General features: G+C 40.1%; 1 protein-coding gene across 1 annotated transcript in view; it reads left to right on the top strand.

The window, feature by feature from the left end:
- LOC106084054 (dynein axonemal heavy chain 8) overlaps positions 1–19,918 on the top strand; it is a 71,089-nt gene that overhangs the window by 24,347 nt on the left and 26,824 nt on the right. Inside the window, exons 8-13 of the mRNA XM_013247492.2 lie at positions 2,356–2,664; positions 2,735–2,942; positions 3,006–3,135; positions 13,333–14,649; positions 14,713–15,149; positions 15,213–15,433. Of these exons, the coding sequence (XP_013102946.2) occupies positions 2,356–2,664; positions 2,735–2,942; positions 3,006–3,135; positions 13,333–14,649; positions 14,713–15,149; positions 15,213–15,433 (2,622 nt within the window). The remainder of the gene's footprint in view (positions 1–2,355; positions 2,665–2,734; positions 2,943–3,005; positions 3,136–13,332; positions 14,650–14,712; positions 15,150–15,212; positions 15,434–19,918) is intronic.

Here is a 19,918-nt window from a genome sequence, read left to right as displayed (position 1 = left end):
TGATTCAGGTCCCGAGAACAGTTTCAGCGAAATCAGGCAATAAATCAGTTTTTTTAAGGGATTGAGATCCTAAATTGGAAGATTGGTATTGGCAGCTATATCCAAATATAATCTGATCTGGATCATGTTCTGATCGGATGACGGGTGGCTTAATACCAGTCACTGTATCAAGTTCCAGCGAAATTAGTTAATAAATTCGTTTTTACTGGATTTAGACACGATATCGGCAGATTGGTCTATATAACAATTATATATAAGTGTTATCCGATTTAACCTTTAAACAACTTACTATTTCAAATTACAGCGAAATCGGATAATAAATGCAATTTTTATGGGTTTCAGACCTTAAATCGTTCTATATGGCAGCTATATTTAAATATAGCCCGATCTGAACCATATTTGGGCCGCATGTCGGTAATCTTAATACGACTCCCTGTTTCAAATTTCAGCGAAATGTAAGCGGGTTATAAATGTAACTTCTATAGGTATCAGACCCTTAATCGGCATATCGGTCTATATGGCAGCTATATCCAAATATGGTACCATTTGGCCCTTTCACGAACTTAACCTGCGTGCAGCAAAAAGACGTTGCCAAATTTCAGCTCAATATCTGATTTTTTGAAGGCTATATCGTAATTACCAAAGGCGGACGGACAGACATCGTTAAATAGCCTTAGAATTTTACGACTTGAACTGTATGAGACTTAAAGACTTGAACAGCATGAGATATTATTTTTATACCCACCACCATAGGATGGGGGTTATACTAAGCTAGTCATTCCGTTTGAAACACCTCGAATTATAGATCTGCGACTTAATAAAACATATATTCTTGATCGTCTGAACATTTTGAGTCGATCTAGTCATGTCCGTCCGTCTGTCGAAATCACGATAGATCGTTGAATATTGGAAATGGCCCATATCCGTTCAAATTTGAATATAGCTCCCATATAAGCCAATTTGACATATTTAGCCCACAGAACCGCAATTTTTATCCGATTGGACTGAAATGCATCTAGTGCATTGCGTGCCAGTACGGTTGAAATGGTCTATAACCTGACATAGCTCCCATATAACCCGATCTTCCGATTTGAAATCTTGAGCCCCTGCAGTCCGTATTTTTTTCCGATTTGGCTTAAATTTTGCATGTATTGTTCTGTTACGACTTCCAACATCTGTGCCAAGTACGCATGAAATTGGTCTATAACCTGATATAGACCGATCCAAAGGTAAAACCGATATCTCGATTTTACCTTTGGATCGCCTGGAAGACACAATTTTCGATTTGGATAACATTTTGCACGTTCTGTTCTGTGTCGACTTTCAGAAACTGTGCCAAGTACGGTTCGAATCGATCTTTAACCTGATGTAGCTCCTATATAAACCAATCTCTCGATTATCCTTGTTCGGTTCCTAGAAACTTTCGTTGTGTTTGCGTGGTTTGACAGGAATTTGGTACGTAGAGTAAAATTATGCCTTTCAACTAATTTTATTTTGTGGCAATTTTAAACAATCCACGGTGGTGGATCGAATTGGCACGTTTTTACTTGTTATACACATCGAAATATTGATCTGGGACCCAAAAAAGTATATATATTCTTGATCCCTGTCCGTCCGTCTGCCTGTCTTATCCTATTTGGAGTATCCATGTTTTGTTATAGCCGATAAAAGCCGATCTCTTATCTTGACTTCTTGAGCCTATAGAGAGCGCAACTCTTACCCGATTTGGCTGCAATTTTGTAAAGGTGTTGAGTTTTAGCTTCAAACAACTGTGCTAAGTATGGTCCAATCGGTTAATCACTTGATATATATCTCATATGAACCGATCTTCAGGTTTGACTTCCACAGCGTCTTGAAGGCGTAACTTCCACTCCATTTGGCTGACATTTTGCACGTAAAATATTTCTATGGCTTTTGGCAGCCTGTTTTAGGCCTGATATAGCTCTCATATAAACCGATCGCCCAATTTGACTTCTTGAGCCTCTAAGGGGAGCCATTTTGTTATTCAAACATCATCTGAAAAAGTGAAGTGTTCAGTATGCACTGCCATTTTATCGTGGAAAAACTCACAAACGAACAAAAACTGGAAATAGTTGAAAAGTATTCTCAAAATTCATACAGTGTAACAATGCTCGATATTGATTACCGCAACTGTTTTTATCGGAATAAATGGTGAAAGGTATCAAGACATGATACGCGATTTTGCCCCAATTTTTACGGTGCCTGTAGTGAGGATGCATTTTATGAATAGTTTATCTTTCTTTTATCTATCTATTTTATCGTAATGTATGATTTATCTATCTTTTATCATAATCTATCATTTTTGATATTCGGTTTTGTGTTCTGTTAATTTAGATGAAAATCGTTATGAACGGAATTATTTCCGATATGTCATTGAGCACAAGGATATTGCAAGGGCAGTATCAAATCTAGGCAATGGTCTTATGATATTCAAATCAAGCATCGATGAGTTTTTAAAACGATTTTTCGATGATTACAAATATCTCTGGGCTGCTGAACGGGAGGATATTATACAGGCATTCGTCAATACGAATCCTTTAACTGTGGATATAAGAGATAAGTTTGCATATTACGATGAAATCACCAGTAATTTGGAAAATGCCAATACCCGTTATCTTATTGGACCAATCGAAATACGTATGGGTAAGCTTAAACAAGAAGATTTGATTGGATTGATAACTCCATGGAATCCTATTGTATTGCAATTTTTCAGAAAACGCTTTCGAAAAATTAATTGAAGAATCCAAGAAATGGAAAACATGCTTGGGCCAGTTATTGAGTGCCCAATACAAGAAGCAATTGGACAACATGGTTGAATTTATATCGGAGCAGGAGAAAGTCTTGGCTAAACCTATTAACAACCTAGATGATGTGCGGCAGGCAATGTTGTGCTTAGAAAGGATCCGTGACCATTTTATTGGGTAAAATGTTTCCGATGTCTAAGCCGTTTCATCATTCTGAAAGTGTTTTGTGGCTTCTTTTAGGATGGATATGGAGTTGGGCGTTATAACTGATGCGTATGGTCTATTTGCTCAATTTAATATTTTGGTATCAAAAGAAGACTATGATAAAGTTGATAACCTGCAGTTGTCCTTCAATCGGATGCTGGAGAACGTAAGTAATAATATTTATAATGTTGTCTTATTATTTAGTTATTTGTAGGATGATGTATTTCTGTGTTCTCTTCGATTCAATTATTTACTTATTCTGGAAAGCAATCTTAGTTTTATTTGATTTTATACTATGCATAAATAATATAAATTATTAAATTCGAGCATAATTAAACATCCTACAATAATGTTGCATGCTCACATCGTTAGATGAATCTTGTAAAAGCCATGTTAGCCTATTTTCAGGCTGGAACTTAGTTGCGATTATGCGACTATAGCGAAACCTTCTACTACCTTTAATCCATTCCTCCAATACAGTATTTTTTTAAATGCAAATTACCAATTTGCCCACGAACATTCCATTAAAGAACAGGGACAAACTTCTCACATATCAATGAGTGCTTTCCGATTCAAGTTTAAGCTCAATGATGAGGGTCCTCCATTTTAGAGCCGAGTCCGAATGGCGTGCCATCTCTTTGGTGAGAAGTTTTTGAATGGCAAAGTACCCCACAAATGTCGCCAGCATTACGAGGGGATAATCATTGCTGAAGATTTTTTGTGATGTTCTTTTCAGGAGTATATCTCCACTGATAGAAGGATATTTTGCAAATTCATGAACCAATGGTGCTATTATCATACACAGGCGTTGTTGAGAATATTGTCAACATGCGGGGTTGATATTGTGAACGAACATTGTTGTATCATGCGCCAACCATTGTGAAAAGAATTCCTACAAAAAAAAATAAATAAATAAATAAATAAATAAATAAAACAATGTATGTTAACCAACCTAGAGTTCAAACGACTCTTATAACATTGTTTATACATAGGCGGCTTTGGTGAAACATGGTAAGGATCCAATGATTGGGATGGATGTAACACAGGTTCGATTCTCAGCAGCATACAAAAACTCTTTGAAATCTTAAAAAAAAACTATGCACTAAACATAGACAAGATTTGGACGCGTGTTGAACTGTTGTTGCTTAATACAAATTAGTGGTTAACCAGACAATTAGTGGTTAACCAGCGTTGGTGTGCGTAGTTTTCCCGGCGCGTTGGAAGGTTGCGAACTTTCAGCACATCCTCTAAAAAGGTGAGGCGAACAACCCTACGAATTACCGGCCAATTGTGATATGCTCCGCGCTCTCCAAGGTTATGGAGAGTATGGTTAACCATCACCTTGTCAGATACTTAGAGTCCAATGGCCTTCTTAGCGACAGACAGTATGGGTTCCGCAGAAATGGCTCTTCGGGAGACCTAATGCCATTTTTGTCGGAACGATGGAGTCGCTCTATCCACCAGTTTGGTGAGAGTAAGGTCGTGGCTCTGGATATCTCCACGGCATTTGCTAGGGTCTGGCACGGTGCACATTTATTAAAGCTTGTCGCTTTTGGAGTCGGTAATTATTTCGTTCGATTAATATCGAGCTTTCTCCAATCGCACTATACGACTTGTTATAGATGGGTTCTCATCAGATGAATATACATTGACCGCAGGTGTGCCACAAGGCTCTGTCCTTTCCCCTTTCCTTTGTCTTATTTTCATTGACGATCTATTGGGTCAGACTTCGAATCCAGTCTACTCATTTGCCGATGAAAGTCGTCTGTGTCATTCATATTTATTCGACCATAGGCCCAGTCCTCAAGAAATTGTGGACAGGAGGCGCATTGTGAATGAGACCCTCTCCCAGGATTTGTTGTCCATATCCGAATGGGGTAGATTGAACAGAGTAGACTTTAACGCACAGAAGACCCAGTGCTGTTTCTTGTCTCACAAGCGATTCACTGACTCACTACAATCGTCGATATCTATTGACGGTATAGATATTGAACAGTCAGATGCTCTTGATGTTCTGGGCATGAAGATACAATGTGATGTCCGTTGGTCAAAACTCGTATTCGAAGTGTCGAAAGAAGCATTCAAGCGGTGCAAGAAATATTTCACCACTTCTGATCTTCTCAATATCTATACTACCTACATCAGGCCGAGGATGGAATATATTCACATATAAGAGCAGGAGCTCCAACATCATGGTGTTGATTGGGGACAGTAGGTATAATCGGAATGTGGGTAGCGTTGTATTGCTCTATCGTTATTTTCATGGCGTGTGTTCCAGGTATATTCGTCTTATTATCCCTGACGTTAGGATGTTCATCAGGAATACAAGACTTGCCAGGAATTCACACTCGTTTGTAATTGATTGGTCAGTCGACCAAACCATGCATTACCGATAAAATTAATTTTTCGCCCGAACCATTCGTATGTGGAATCGACTTCCGGCTAATGTATTTCCCACCGACATTGACATTCAGAAATTTAAGACGAATATTAATAAACACTACTTCCTCTTTTCCCCCTCCAACCCTTAACTTAATTCCTAATTGCCAACGCAATGCACTGCATATATAGGGGACATCCCCTGCGTCGTTACGTCGAAAAAAAAGTTTGTATGATCTTTGAAAAAATAACGTGTAACCTTTGAATTATGGAATTTTTGGCAATCTAACAATTTTTATCAAAAACGGGTACATTTCAACATAAAATAAATGTTTAGCGATAGTAGAATAGACGCAAATATTAAACTGTTGATAGTGCCATCAATAGTTTGCCAGCTCTCCCCTAAAAATGTTTTTTGAAAATAGTTTGTTTCAGATCCACACCAATTGATTTGTAAACATTAAAGCTGTCACAGACGATACAACATTTTTAGCCAGACCATATACAGGTGAATAAACTCAAGGATCCACAGCTTCTTTCTATGTCAACCATAAGCGAAGAAAACCCTCGAACGTAGAATAGCGTTTCAAGCGCCTCGATCTTCCGCGCCCCTTCTATAATATCTGACACCAAGTTGCAATGATATTGCTTCTACATAAACCGCTATCCTGATTTCATCTTCTAATTTTCGTTTCAATATATGTGATAGGAAATAAACGATAGTAATCGAAAATATCGAATGATGCGCATCTCGATGCTTTGCCAGCTCTACCCAGACACCTCAGGCTACAATTTAATTTCAGATTCGCACTCTTCTTCCAATTAACTCTATAATCTGTGAAAATTTCTTGAAGATCAGTTCAGCCGTGTTTGAGTCTATACGAAACACACAATCAATTGAAGCATAAAACTTTAATTTTTATATCGTCATTTCGTTTGTAACACCGTGAAATATTGACTTCAGACCCTATAAATGATATATATTCTTGAACTTCTCGATATTCTAAGTCGATCTAACCATGTCCGTGTGTCAGCAGAAAACACTATAGCGTTTGAACGAATAAAGATGTTCACTTGAAATTTTGCAAAAATACTTCTTATCGATGTGATCGCTGGGTATTGCAAATGGGCCATATCGGTTTTGATTTGGATATAGCTTTCATGTAAACCGATCCCTAGTTTTGACTTCTTGAACCCCTAGAGACCTCAATTTTCATCCGATTTGGCTGAAATTTGGCAAAAGGACGTCTGTTCTGACTTCCAACATTAGTGCCGAGTATGGTCTGAATCGGTTAACAAATTGATATGCCCCCATTATAAGCCGATTCCCGGATTTGACTTCTTGAGTCTCTAGAATCCTCAATTTTCTTACAATTTAACTGAAATTTGGCATGTGACTTCCAACAACCGTGCCAAGTATCATCCGTATAAACCCATATAAACCGATCCTCGCATTTCACTTCTTGGGCTCGTAGAGGTATCAATTTTCACCTGATATGACTATGACTTCGAGAATCCGTGCCAAGTTTGATCCGAATTCGATACACGATAACGTCTCTATGGAAGTTTTCCAACTTTATTTAGTTATAGTTTCCAATTTTTTTTGACGTAGAACATCAAAACTTCATGTATTCCATAAATTAAATTTTCGACTTTACCTGCGGTAACATATGATGGAGGCCCTCGTCAAAGTCTTTTTGTGCTACATTGCGATTTTAATAGATATTAGACAAAAATATTTTGAATTTCGGGTTTTCGAATGTAAAAATGCCATAAACAACACACCGAGAATAATAAGTTCCCTTATTGTACTATATCTTTCTATAGAACCCATATACATATATATCCTGATAAACCGTCTTGAGAATTAAAAACGCGTATTTTTTTATCCAATTTGGCTAAAACTTTAAACAGTGAGTATGTGAGTGAGTGAGCTTTTGGACATTCGTGCTAAATATGGTGCAAATCGGATCATATTTGGATGTAGCTGCCACGTAGACCGATCTCTCGATTTATGGTCATGACTAGAGCAGGCAAACTATCGATAATCGCATCGATAAATTCGATATTTTCAATATTTCTAATTATAAATATCGATAGTATCGATACTGTCATTAACTCCCCATCACCTATATTTCAAATGAAAATGCGAAGTAAAAATCAGGAGACCGATTTATATAAAGGCAACAGTGAGTTTTATTGGGCTTCTGGACATTCGTGCTAAATATGATCCAAATCGGACCATATTTAGATATAGCTGCCACGTAGACCGATTTCCCGATTTAAAGTCATGAATAGACCTGGCAAACTATCGATAATTGCAACGTTCGATATTTTCGATATTTCTAATAATAAATATCGATATTATCGATACTGCCATTAATTCCCCATCACCTATATTTCAAACGAAAATGAGAATATAAAATCAGGAGATCGATTTATACAGAAGCAATATCAATGCACAGACCGAATAAAACCAAATATAATAAGTCAATTGGAAGTCATGAGATAAACCGTTATACAAAATTTAAGCCCAATCGGATGAAAATTGCGCAATGTATCTTGTTGGATACATTCAGTGTCGGAACGCTTATTGTTGTTAAATTTTGCAAAAATTAAAATTTGCCGATAGTATTGATAGGAAAAATATCAATCGATATTCAGGCAAAAATTTTTCGAGAGGAGAGTCTCAGTGGGGACTCAGGTGCCACTGGCTCTTAATTAAATACTGAGTGCCAATGATACTCGATATGGCAAGGCGAGTTATTGGCGCCTTCAACAGACGCTGTTCCCAGGTTAGGGGCGGCTGGAGGCGAGCGTCGGATCTTGGAGCAAGCGGCTCGGCACAACGAGGGATACATGTGCAATCCCACAAAACCCATGCGGTTGGGGCGCTGGATTTGTAACACACCCTGGAAAACTACTATGAGAAACAAAGGAATAGTAAAAACGGACCCCCTCCCCCAACGTTGACGAACCACGCAAACGGAAAAAGAACTATGATATGCGGATCTGCACCTGGAATGTCCGGTGCAGATCCGCAATGTTTATAGATAATATACGCGCTGCCGGATGTATTAGATAGGTACAAGACAGATATTACCGCCTTACAAGAAGTGCGATGGACTGGGAATGGAGTCACTAGAACACCAAACGATGACCAACTATACTATAGCTGCCATAACACGAGGCATGAATTTGGCTATGGATTTGTGGTTAGTCGGAGACTGAAACACCATGTCTCCAGCTTTACTCCGGTGGATGAGAAGCTAGCCACAATCCGCATAGAAGACGAATTCTTCAACATCTGCCTTATTTGTGCCCATGCCTTGACGGAAGACAAAGACGAGCAGACCAAGGATATTTTCTACAAGCGCCTAGAGAGATAATATGACCGCTGCCCCGCCCATGATATTAAAATCGTTCTGGGAGATTTTAATGCGAAGATAGGGAAGGAAGACATTTTTGCTCCTACAGTCGGAAAGTTTAGCCTCCACGAGATAACGTCCAGTAATGGGTTGATGCCTCGAAATCCGTACTTAGGTACCGGAATCCTCCTCCAAGAAACCAAGAGTGTCGAATCCAAGACCAAAGAATTAAACACCAAACCGATGGCTTAGTATAGGCACATCCTCCTGTAGAGACAAAGAAGGAAATCAGGTGACTAAAGCAGATAACATCCTGAGGATATGGAATGAACATTTTACCCAACTGCTAGTGTCCGACGTTGGCGGCGAAAAGGATACCGCAGAACCAATCTATGATGATGGTACAGAATGTTTACCTCCTAGTCGGAATGAGGTCCAAGTAGCGGTGACCCGACTAAAGAACAACAAGGCAGCAGAAGCTGCCCGGAGACTGGAGGGAGGAGACTTATTCCTCTGTAGTTGGCACATTCCGACTTGTCTCCTTTCTTGTGTACGGGAGGTTCCAATCATCAAAATGCGTTCTTCCAGTCAAGATTGCGCAGATAAGCTGATGCATACGCCTTATAAGCGTATGCATCAGCTTATCTGCGCAATCTTGACTGGAAGAACGCATTTTGATGATTGGAACCTCCCGTACACAAGAAAGGAGACAAGTCGGAATGTGCCAACTACAGAGGAATAAGTCTCCTCCCCATCGCATACAAGATACTCTCGAAAGATTAAAACCTAAAGTCAATGAGATAATTGGGCCCTATCAATGCGGCTATAGACCTGATAAATCCACTCTGGCCCAGATATTCACACTTCACAAATACCAGAGAAGGATAAATCGTCACCTACCATATCTTTGTTGACTACATAGCCGCTTTCGATACACCTTTACGTTTAAAGGTATTTTAAGCCATGTCTGAGTTTGGTATCCCTGCAAAATTAATAAGATTCTGCAGGATGACACTTGCTGACACGCGTTCCTCAGTAAGAATAGGAAAGAATCTCTCCGAACCATTTAATACCAAACGAGGTTTCAGACAAGGAGACAGCCTATCGTGTGATCTCTTTTATATCCTGCTGGAGAAGATTATACGAGATGCAGATGTGAATAGATATGGCACACTAATTACAAGAGAGTACATGCTATTCGCCTATGCAGACGACATCGACATCATAGGTCGGTCACCGGAAGTAGTAACTGCTGCCTTTGAGAGAATCGAAAGAGAGTCAGTGAAAATGGGTGTAGCAGTAAATGGAGATAAGATAAAATAGATGGTTTCAACTTCCAAAACACCTTGTACAACCGAGCAGATAAAGCAAACGGAGAAAGTTGGGAACCACAACTTTGAGATAGTTACTTTATCTACATCGACACCGCCGTAACCGAAACGAATGACACCAGTTTTGAGATAAAGCGAAGAATAATACTGACAAACAGATGCTACTTTGGACTAAGTAAGCAGTTTAGAAACTAGGTCACCTCTCGACAGACGAAGATTACACTATACATGACTGATACTACCCGTGCTGTTATATGGTTCTGAAGCATGGGTACTTGTGAAAGCAGATGAGGCAGTGCTTGAAATATTTGAGAGAAAGATTCTTCTACGATAGCATAGTTACACGCATCAAAATACAACGGCTGCGTTGGCTAGATCATATTGTCAGAATGGATGAAGAAGCACCAGCAAAGAAGTCTTTTGAAGGCAAACACGGTGGTACACGCAAACCTGGAAGACCAAAAGCCCGATGGAAAGATCAAGTGGTGGGAGACACCTCGAAACTTGGTGTCAGAGATTTTAGCATGAGCGCATAAGATCGACGCGCTTGGAACGCTGGCTATAGGAACAAACGTTCTGTCATAACCAATTAAAGTAAGTAAAGTAAGTATTCAGTCAAAAAATAAAATATCAATAGCACCATCGATATTTTGCCAGCTCTAGTCAAAATCATTTCTTAAACGATTTCGATGAGATTTGGAACAGTTAAATGTATTGGACTCTTCGACAACCGTGCGAATTATATTCCAGATAGGATCATATTTGAATATAGCTGCTGTGTAGACCGATCTGGCAAATAAGCGACTTGAGGTGATAAAATACTCTTTTTTTCAACCAATTTGGACAAAAAAACTCGATAAGTAGTAGGTTAGGTTGAAAAGGGGGTGCAGATGTTAATCCGCCACATGCCACTATGGACTCACCCCCCAGCCAGTAATCGGCTTGTTGTGCGCTCTAAAAATAAAATTAACCTCTAAAAAGAAAATGTTAAGCTAGGAATTCCGTGCTACTTACAAAATCCTTAATTGTTTTCAATACCACTCCCCTAAGTTGGTTCATGTCTGATATTGTGTCTCCACCTAAGTGCCGATATCTGTTAGACGCGAAAGCCGGGCAATGGCAAAGGAAATGCACCAATGTCTCATCATCTTCCCTGCGTGCCCTACACATGCTATCACTTGCCGCACCGATTTTACATAAGTGAGCTCGTAGTCCTATGTGTCCCGTTATGATACCAATAGCTATACTGACCTCCTTCTTACTTTCTTTCAATAATAGCCTCGTCTTTTCACGATCTGGATCCCCCATATGATTTTCGCTGTCCTACCGTTTGCTTCGCTGTTCCACAATATTGCATGCGCATTCATCGCCCATTCCCTTAACTCGGACTGCAGTCCTCTGGCCTTCACCGCCAAATCGTTTGCCCTTTCATTTCCCCTTACTCCGTTGTGGCTCGGCACCCAAACGATGCGGATTTTCCCATCCTCTGAGAAGGCGTTAATCTCATTCTAACACTGCAAGACTTTTCGTGACCTTACCGTCCTGGTTGTTATTGCCCTTATGGCAATTTGACTGTCGGTAAAGATGTTCACACTCGACGTCCTCGCGTTAGCACCACGCCACTTCACGTATTGCGTGTTCGCCAGTAATCGCTCCGCCTGCAGGACCGTATTATGGCCAGGCAGTCTTAAACAGATGTCAGTCCCTGGGTTCTCAATGTAAACCCCCAGGCCCACTCTGTCCTCTAGCTTTGATCCATCCGTGTAACATGATCTTCTAGATGGCAATACTAGGGTTCCGTCAATCCAAGACTGTGCCGATGGCAGCAGTGCGTCGCACTCGACTTCAAGGTTCCTCTCAGGTATCCGATCGGAACCTCTCTACTTTCTTCCAGGTTTCCTATCGTCGCCTCGATTATACCGCATTGGTATGAGCTGCTCCCATCCTCAATCCATTCTCCCATCGCCTTAAGTGTCATAGCCGTAGTGGCTGCCTCACACTTAATCTGTATGTCAATGGGTCGGATATCTTGAATAGTCTCCAGTGCCCTAGTGGGCGTGGTCCTCATCGCTCCGCCTATGCCAAGACAACATGTTCTCTAAACTTGTTGTATGGTCCTTATGTTGCACTTTTTCTCCATAGCAGTCCACCAAACTACTGAGGCGAAAATAAGTATTGGTCTAATCACGCTCCTGTAGAGCCAGTGGACTATCCTAGGATCCTAGGACGAGGCGCCAGATAGTCTGCCTCTTTCTGTAGTAACGCCGGAAATATTCCATCAGGTCCGGTTGACTTAAATGGTTTGAAGCTCCTCAATGATTTTTTCACCATAAATTCCGTAATTATAAACCTTCGATCAACATCATTATTCCAAGATTCCGGTGTCTCCGTGAGTCCCCTCGTATCCTGTGGAAAATGAGTTTTCATCAAAAGCCTCAATATGTCCTCCGTTGTCTCTGCTCTCACTCCCATGTCGTCTACTAAAGTTTCAGTTTGGACATGGGTTTTTGAGAGAAACTTTTTTATCTTGGCGGCGTCATTAACACTATCGACCTGTTTGCAGAAAAGCTTCCAGGAGGCATGTTTTGCCGCTCTGGTAATCTTATTGTATTCCTTGAGCCGTGTGTAATACACATCCCAATAAACTTCCGCCTTTTTACGACGTGCTCTGTTAAAAAGTCTGCGGACCTCTTTCCCAATATTGCGAATCTCCCCGGTCATCCAGGGGTTTTCTTGGGCTAATTTCCTTTCCCGAAGAGGACAACTGTCTTCGAAGGACCTCACTAGTGCAGTCGTAATCCTGTCGACATTTTAGTCAATGTCTTCTATGCTTGGACAGTCTAAATGCAAAAATGCAAAAGTTGTGGCGTTATAACAACTGCGGTCCCCTGGGACCACAATGGGTTAATTAAGGCAATTTTTTAGCGGAATCCAAGATTCGACCCGGTCAAACTAAACAAGTTTTTACTTGTTATTAATAGATGTAGTCAATTTGTCAACGCCGTGCTTGGTTGTATCTATGGGTGAATGGGCTTGATGTCCAAAATTTTTTGAGGTGACCTGCTCGGGATGCTTATCAACACTACCATGTAAAACCATTAATGAAAATATTATTTATTTTACACCGAATCCCAAACAGAATGTAGTTCTTAAGTGCTGGTTTAGGTTCCCTTCTGAGTTCAATTGCTCAATAATTTAAGTGTGGCAATTAATGTGCCATTAAACTTCTGGGATCGATTTGCAAAAGAGATTTTAAATAAATCAGTCCCACTGTATTATTTTTAGGCAAAACATGTATCTAAACGAATTTCCGATATGGAAGGACCTTTGCTGGAAGAACTCACACACGGTATTGATACTTTTGTTGAAGAATTTGCTCAATTTAATGATGACTATGAGGCTAACGGGCCTATGGTGGATGGCATAACAGCAAAAGAAGCCAGCAATCGGGTTTTTATCTTCCAAAACCGATTCGATGAACTGTGGCTCAAGTATGAGATGTACAACAGCGGCGAGAAACTTTTCGGTTTGCCCGTGTCCGAGTACCCATTACTGCATCAAAGGAAACGTGAATTCAACTATCTTAATCGATTGTATTCCCTATTCATAGAGGTCTTAAAATCTATAGCCGATTACTATGAAATGCCTTGGGCCGAAGTGGATATTGAGAAGATAAGCAATGAGTTGGCTGACTTCCAGGTACGCTGCCGCAAATTGCCCAAAGGCATGCAGACATGGCCAGCGTATATTGTTTTGAAAACCAAAATAGACGATTTCAACGAAACATGTCCACTACTCGAGTTAATGACCAACAAGGCTATGAAAGAGCGACATTGGGTTCGTTTAAATGCTTTGCTCAATACTGACTTTGATCCCACAAGCTTTAGCTTTACTCTGGGCGATCTTTTGGAAGCTCCTATTCTGAAGAACAAAGAAGATGTGGAAGACATATGTGTGGGAGCAGGCAAGGAGTTGGATATAGAAGCGAAGCTGAAGCAAGTCATTATTGATTGGTCTGTAGTGAACATACAATTAGGTATGTTTAAGAATCGAGGTGAATTAGTGCTCAAAGGTGGTGAGACCTTGGAGATCATAGCCTCTTTGGAGGACAGCATCATGGTAATGAACTCACTGTCTTCGAATCGCTATAACGCGCCTTTCAAAAAGGACATACAACTTTGGCTACGTAAGCTGGTAAGCACCGGAGAAATTTTGGAAAAATGGCTGATGGTGCAGAATCTTTGGATCTATTTGGAAGCAGTATTTGTGGGAGGCGATATTGCCAAGCAACTACCGCTGGAGGCCAAACGTTTCACAAATATCGACAAAAGCTACGTCAAGATAATGTATCGAGTCCGGGAAGTCCCCAACGCTGTGGAATGTTGTACTGCGGACGAAAGTTTGGCCAATTCATTGACCTGGCTTTTGGATCAGTTGGAAACTTGTCAAAAATCATTGACTGGCTACTTGGAGTCGAAGCGTTTGCTGTTTCCTCGTTTTTTCTTTGTGTCGGATCCAGTGCTGTTGGAAATTTTGGGTCAAGCTTCCAACCCCATCTCAATACAGCCTCATTTGTTAAGTATATTTGATGCTGTGGCCTATGTAAGTTGGGTGTTCTGAATTGACATAGTAAGTAATTCATGCTTCCATTACCCGATCACGCAGGTCGACTTTCTGGAAAAAACCACTGATGTTATTACAGCCCTAAACTCCTCGAATCATGAAAAAATCATGCTAGAAAATTCCGTTCAATGCACGGGAAGTGTTGAGCTTTGGCTCAATGGTCTCCTTAAAGAAATGCAGGACACAATGCGTACTGTTTTAGCTGGCATGGCGGTGAGTCTCAATGACCCCGAATTCAATTTTGCCGAAACATTTCCATCGTTTTGCGGCCAAGCAAGCATTATCGGTGTCCAGTTGCTTTGGACTCGTGATGCTGAGTATGCTCTGAGGAAATGCCGTTCTGACAAGAGCATAATGAAAAGAACTAACACAAAATTCCTAAATTTATTGAATCATTTCATTGATCTAACAGTGAAGGATTTATCACCACTAGACCGCATACGTTTTGAGACGATGGTGACCATACATGTTCATCAGAGGTTTGCGATGTTGCGTAAGCTGAACGCCAATTTAGTTTATAAATATAATTTTTTAAAATGCAGAGACATTTTTGATGACTTGTGTCGCATGCGAATTCGTTCGGCCGGGGATTTCGAATGGCAAAAGCAGGCCCGCTTCTATTACATTGAAGATAATGATGATATCATTGTTGGAATTACCGATGTCGATTTCATATACCAGAATGAGTACTTGGGAGTAACGGAACGATTGGCCATTACTCCGTTAACAGATCGTTGTTATATTACCTTGGCTCAAGCAATAGGTAAGTATTGTAGTTTTTTTTTAGCAAATACGCTCGAACAATTTTATTAGTATATTTCTTAGACGGTGTATGTTTTATGAAAATGGAAAAGCGTTTGTGTCTGTTATAAGCATTTACCAGTGCATATGTTATCCTCTTGATATAAAATATAATTGATTTCTATAAAAAATTTAATTTCATTAATCAAGCTCGAAGTTTTGATTATTGAAATTCAGTTTTGTATACCCTCCGCCATAGGATGGTGGATGGATGGGTATACTAATTTCGCCATTTTACACCCTCCACCATTGATATAATATTATAGATCGTCATAACATTTTAAGTCTATCTAGCCATGTCCGTCCGTCTGTCCGTCGAAAGCACGATAACTTTCGAAGGAGTAAAGCTAGCCGCTTGAAATTTTGTTGGGATTGTTAATGGGCCACATCGGTCCATGTTTTGATACAACTGCCATATAAACCGATCTTGGGTCTTGACTTCTTGAGCCTCTAGAAGGCGCAATTCTCGTCCGATTGGAAATTTTGCACGTGGTGTTCTGTTATAACTTCCAACAACTGTGCTAACTATAGTTTAAATCGGTTCATAACTTGATATTGCTGCCATATAAACCGGTCTTGGGTCTTAACTTCTTCAGGTTTTAGAGGGCGCATTTCTCATCCGATTTGGTTGTAATTTTGTACGTGGTGTTTTGGTGTTACTTCCGACAACTGTGTTAAGTATGGTTCAAATCGGTTTACAATCTGGTATAGCTGTCATATAAACCGATCTTGGATCTTGAGTTCTCGAGCCAATAGAGAGCGCAATTTGTATTCGATTTGGCTGAAATTTTGCATGAGATGTTTTGTTATGACTTCCAATAACTGTGCTAAGTATGGCGCAAATCAGTACATAACCTCATATAGCTGCCATATAAACCTATCTGGGATCTTGACTTCTTGAGCAACTAGAGGGCACAATTCTTAACCGATTTGGCTGAAATTTTGAATGAGATATTTTGTTATGACTTCTAACAACTATGTTCAGATAAATCCATGGCGTAATTTCAACAGACAGACGAACAGACGGACGGACATGGCTAGATCGTCTTAGATTTTTACGCTGATCAAGAATGTATAAACTTTATAGGGTCGGAAATGGATACTTCGATGTGTTGTAAACGGAATGAATATACCCCCATAAAAATGCTGTGGAAGATACCGATAACGACCGGTATTCAAGACAAACGCAGTAGTGCATTGGAATTTTGAAGGAGATTTGCTGCAAATCTCCTCGTATAAGTGCATTTGCTCACATTGAAAATGTATGGAAAACCTCGTTTCAGATAAATCCATAACTTATATAGCTGCCATATGAACCGATCTGGGACCTTGACTTCTTGAGCCTACAGAGGGCATAATTATTTTCCGATTTGGCTGAAATTTTGTAAAACGGCTTCTCCCATGACCTTCAACATATTTGTCATATATGGTCCGAATCGGTCTATATCCTGATACTGCTACACCACTACTGTGGTACAGGGTGTTATATTGTATTGGTTTTCTGGAGACCTCACAACATTTTGATTCATCTGGGTTCAAGTGCAGTTTGTTTGTTACACCACACTACTGTGGTACAGGTTATTATAACTTAGTGGATTTGCTTGTAACGCCCAAAAGGAAGAGAGATAGACCCATTGATAAGTATACCGACTCAGAATCATTTCTTGATTCGCTTTAGCTATGTCTGTCCGTCTGCCCATGATAAATTGATGTACAAACTACAGATCGCAATTTTCATTCAATCGCCTTCAAATTTGGCATGGGCATGTTTTTCGGCCTAAAGACGAAGCCTATTGAAATTGGAAAAAATCGTTTCAGATTTGGATATAGCTCCCATATATATGTTCGTCCGATTTGCAGAAATACTGCAATAATATGGTCATTTGTTAGCCGATTCTTTCGAAATTTTGCATTTTATATAATAAAAAAGGTGGAAAAACCCAACTATTTTTTATAATTGATTTTTTTAAATGGAACATTTTCTGCCTTGTGGTTAAATGTTATGCAAGTCATTTTTTAACATTTCACAAATACTCACAAACATTCCATTAAGAAACAGGGTGGTCAATCTTTTCACATATCAATGATTGCTATTCGATTCAAGTTTAAGCTCAAAGGTAAGGGACCTCCTTTATATAGCTGAGCCCGAACGACTCGCCGCAGGTAGACACCTCTTGAGGGAGAAGTTTTTAATTGGTTGCCATACGATTTTTATATCCTAACCACCACTGTGGTACAGGGTCTGTCCGCCTGTCTGTCCATGTATTCTTGTGATCAAGGTACAAGTCGCATTTATTGTCCAATTGTTATGAAATTTTGCACATGTCACTTATTTGGCCCTAGGACGAACGCTAAATCGGTTCAGATTTAGATATAGCTCCCATATATATCTTTCATCGGATGTGGTCTATGGTAAGGCTGTGGCAGCCACAATTTTGGTTCGATCTTTACAAAATTTCGCATTAGGTGTTTTAATTGACGTCCTAATATGTGTGCAATATTTCGTCAAAATCGGTTCAGATTTTGATATAACTCACATATATGTCTTTTATCCGATATGGCCTTTTAAGGTTGTAGAAGCCACAATTCCAGTCCAATATTAAAAAGATTTTGCACGAGATGTTTTATTTGACGTCCCAATACGTGAGCAAATTTTCATTATAATCGGTCCTGATTTAGATATAGCACCCATATACATATATGTATGCTTCATTCGATATGGACTTTAAAATAGTAGAAGCCACAATTTGGTCAGATCTCCACAATATTTGGCGTCCGATATTATTTTTGACGTCCCAGTATGTGTGCAAATTTCATAAAAACCGGCACAGATTCAGGCTTTGGTCCCATATATATCTTTTATGCGATATGGCCTTTTAAGGCTCTAAAAATCCACAATTTTTGTCTATCGTAGGAAAATCTTTCAAAATTCTATTCGGTATGCAAAATTTAAGTCCGACTGGATTTGGAGATATGTCTTATTTATTAAAAGTAGAACGTAGACTCGGTGGTGTAGGGTATTATATAGTCGGTCCCGCCCGACTTTTGCCTTTCCTTACTGTTTTCAAATGTGATCACAAATGTCATCGGCCTTAGGAGGGCAAACCGTTGCAGAAAACTATGTCGGATGTTTTCGCCAGGATTCGGAAATAAGCGCACGGCGTCATAGGCGGACATGCTAACCTCAGCGCCACGGTGACCAACCAATTGTTAAGTTGCTCAATTTTTATAATTGACATATAAAATCCGTTGAAGTTTACGTACTTGTTTTAAGTCTATGACTTCTTGGCAAAATTCGCAAAAGCCGCCAAACCTAACGTAACCTAGGACAGATGGCATATTTAATACATTTCCTTGCACCGAAATTGATTTATTGAAGTAAAATCGGACTATGCTTTGCTTGGTCGAATCTTAAGTAACTCCTACCAAGAATGGCATTTGTTATGCTTTTATACTCACCACCGAAGGATGGGGTATATTCATTTTGTCATTCCGTTTGCAACACATCGAAATATCCATTTCCGACTCTATAGGTTAGGTTAGGTTGAAAGGAGGGTGCAGATATTTATCCACCCCATGCCACTATGGACATACACCTAAGCTAGTAACCGGCTTGTTGTGCGCTCTAAATTAACCTCTAAAAAGAAAATTTTAGATTAGGATTTCCGTGCTACCTACAAAATGCTAAAACATTTTCAATACCACTCCCCTAAGTTGGTTCATGTCTGGTATTGTGTCCTCACCTAAGTGCCGGTATATGTTAGACGCGAAAGCCGGGCAATGACAAAGGAAATGTTCCAACGTCTCATCATCTTCCCCGCATGCCCTACACATGCTATCACTTGCCGCACCGATTTTACATAAGTGAGCTCGTAGTCCTATGTGTCCGATTTTACATAAGTGAGCTCGTAGTGCGCATGCGCATTCGTCGCCCACGTCGGGTTCACAAAGTTTATTGACAGCAGTCCTCTGGGCTTCACCGCAAAATCGTCTGCCCTTTCATTTCCCCTTACTTCGTTATATCCCGGCACCCAAAGGATGCGGATTTTCCATCCTCAGAGAAGGCGTTAATCTCCCTCTTACACTGCAAGGCTGTTCGTGACCTTACCGTCCTGGTTCTTACTGCCCTTATGGCAATTTTACTGTCGGTAAAGATGTTCACACTCGACGTCCTCGCAATAGCACCACGCCACTTCACGTATGGCGCGATCGCCCGGATCCCTGCCTGCAGGACCGTATTATGGTCAGGCAGTCTAAAACAGATCTCAATCCCTGGGTTCTCAATGTAGGCACCCAAAGGATGCGGATTTTCCATCCTCAGAGAAGGTGTTAATCTCCTTCTTACACTGCAAGACCGTTCGTGACCTTACCGTCCTGGTTGTCATTGTCCTTATGGCAATTTTACTATCGGTAAAGATGTTCACACTCGACGTCCTCGCGTTAGCAC

The sequence above is a fragment of the Stomoxys calcitrans genome, chromosome 3 (assembly GCF_963082655.1).
Source record: "Stomoxys calcitrans chromosome 3, idStoCalc2.1, whole genome shotgun sequence".
Classification (NCBI taxonomy): domain Eukaryota; kingdom Metazoa; phylum Arthropoda; class Insecta; order Diptera; family Muscidae; genus Stomoxys; species Stomoxys calcitrans.
Note: the sequence above shows the minus strand (reverse complement) of the source record. Positions and strands in the feature narration are given on the sequence as shown.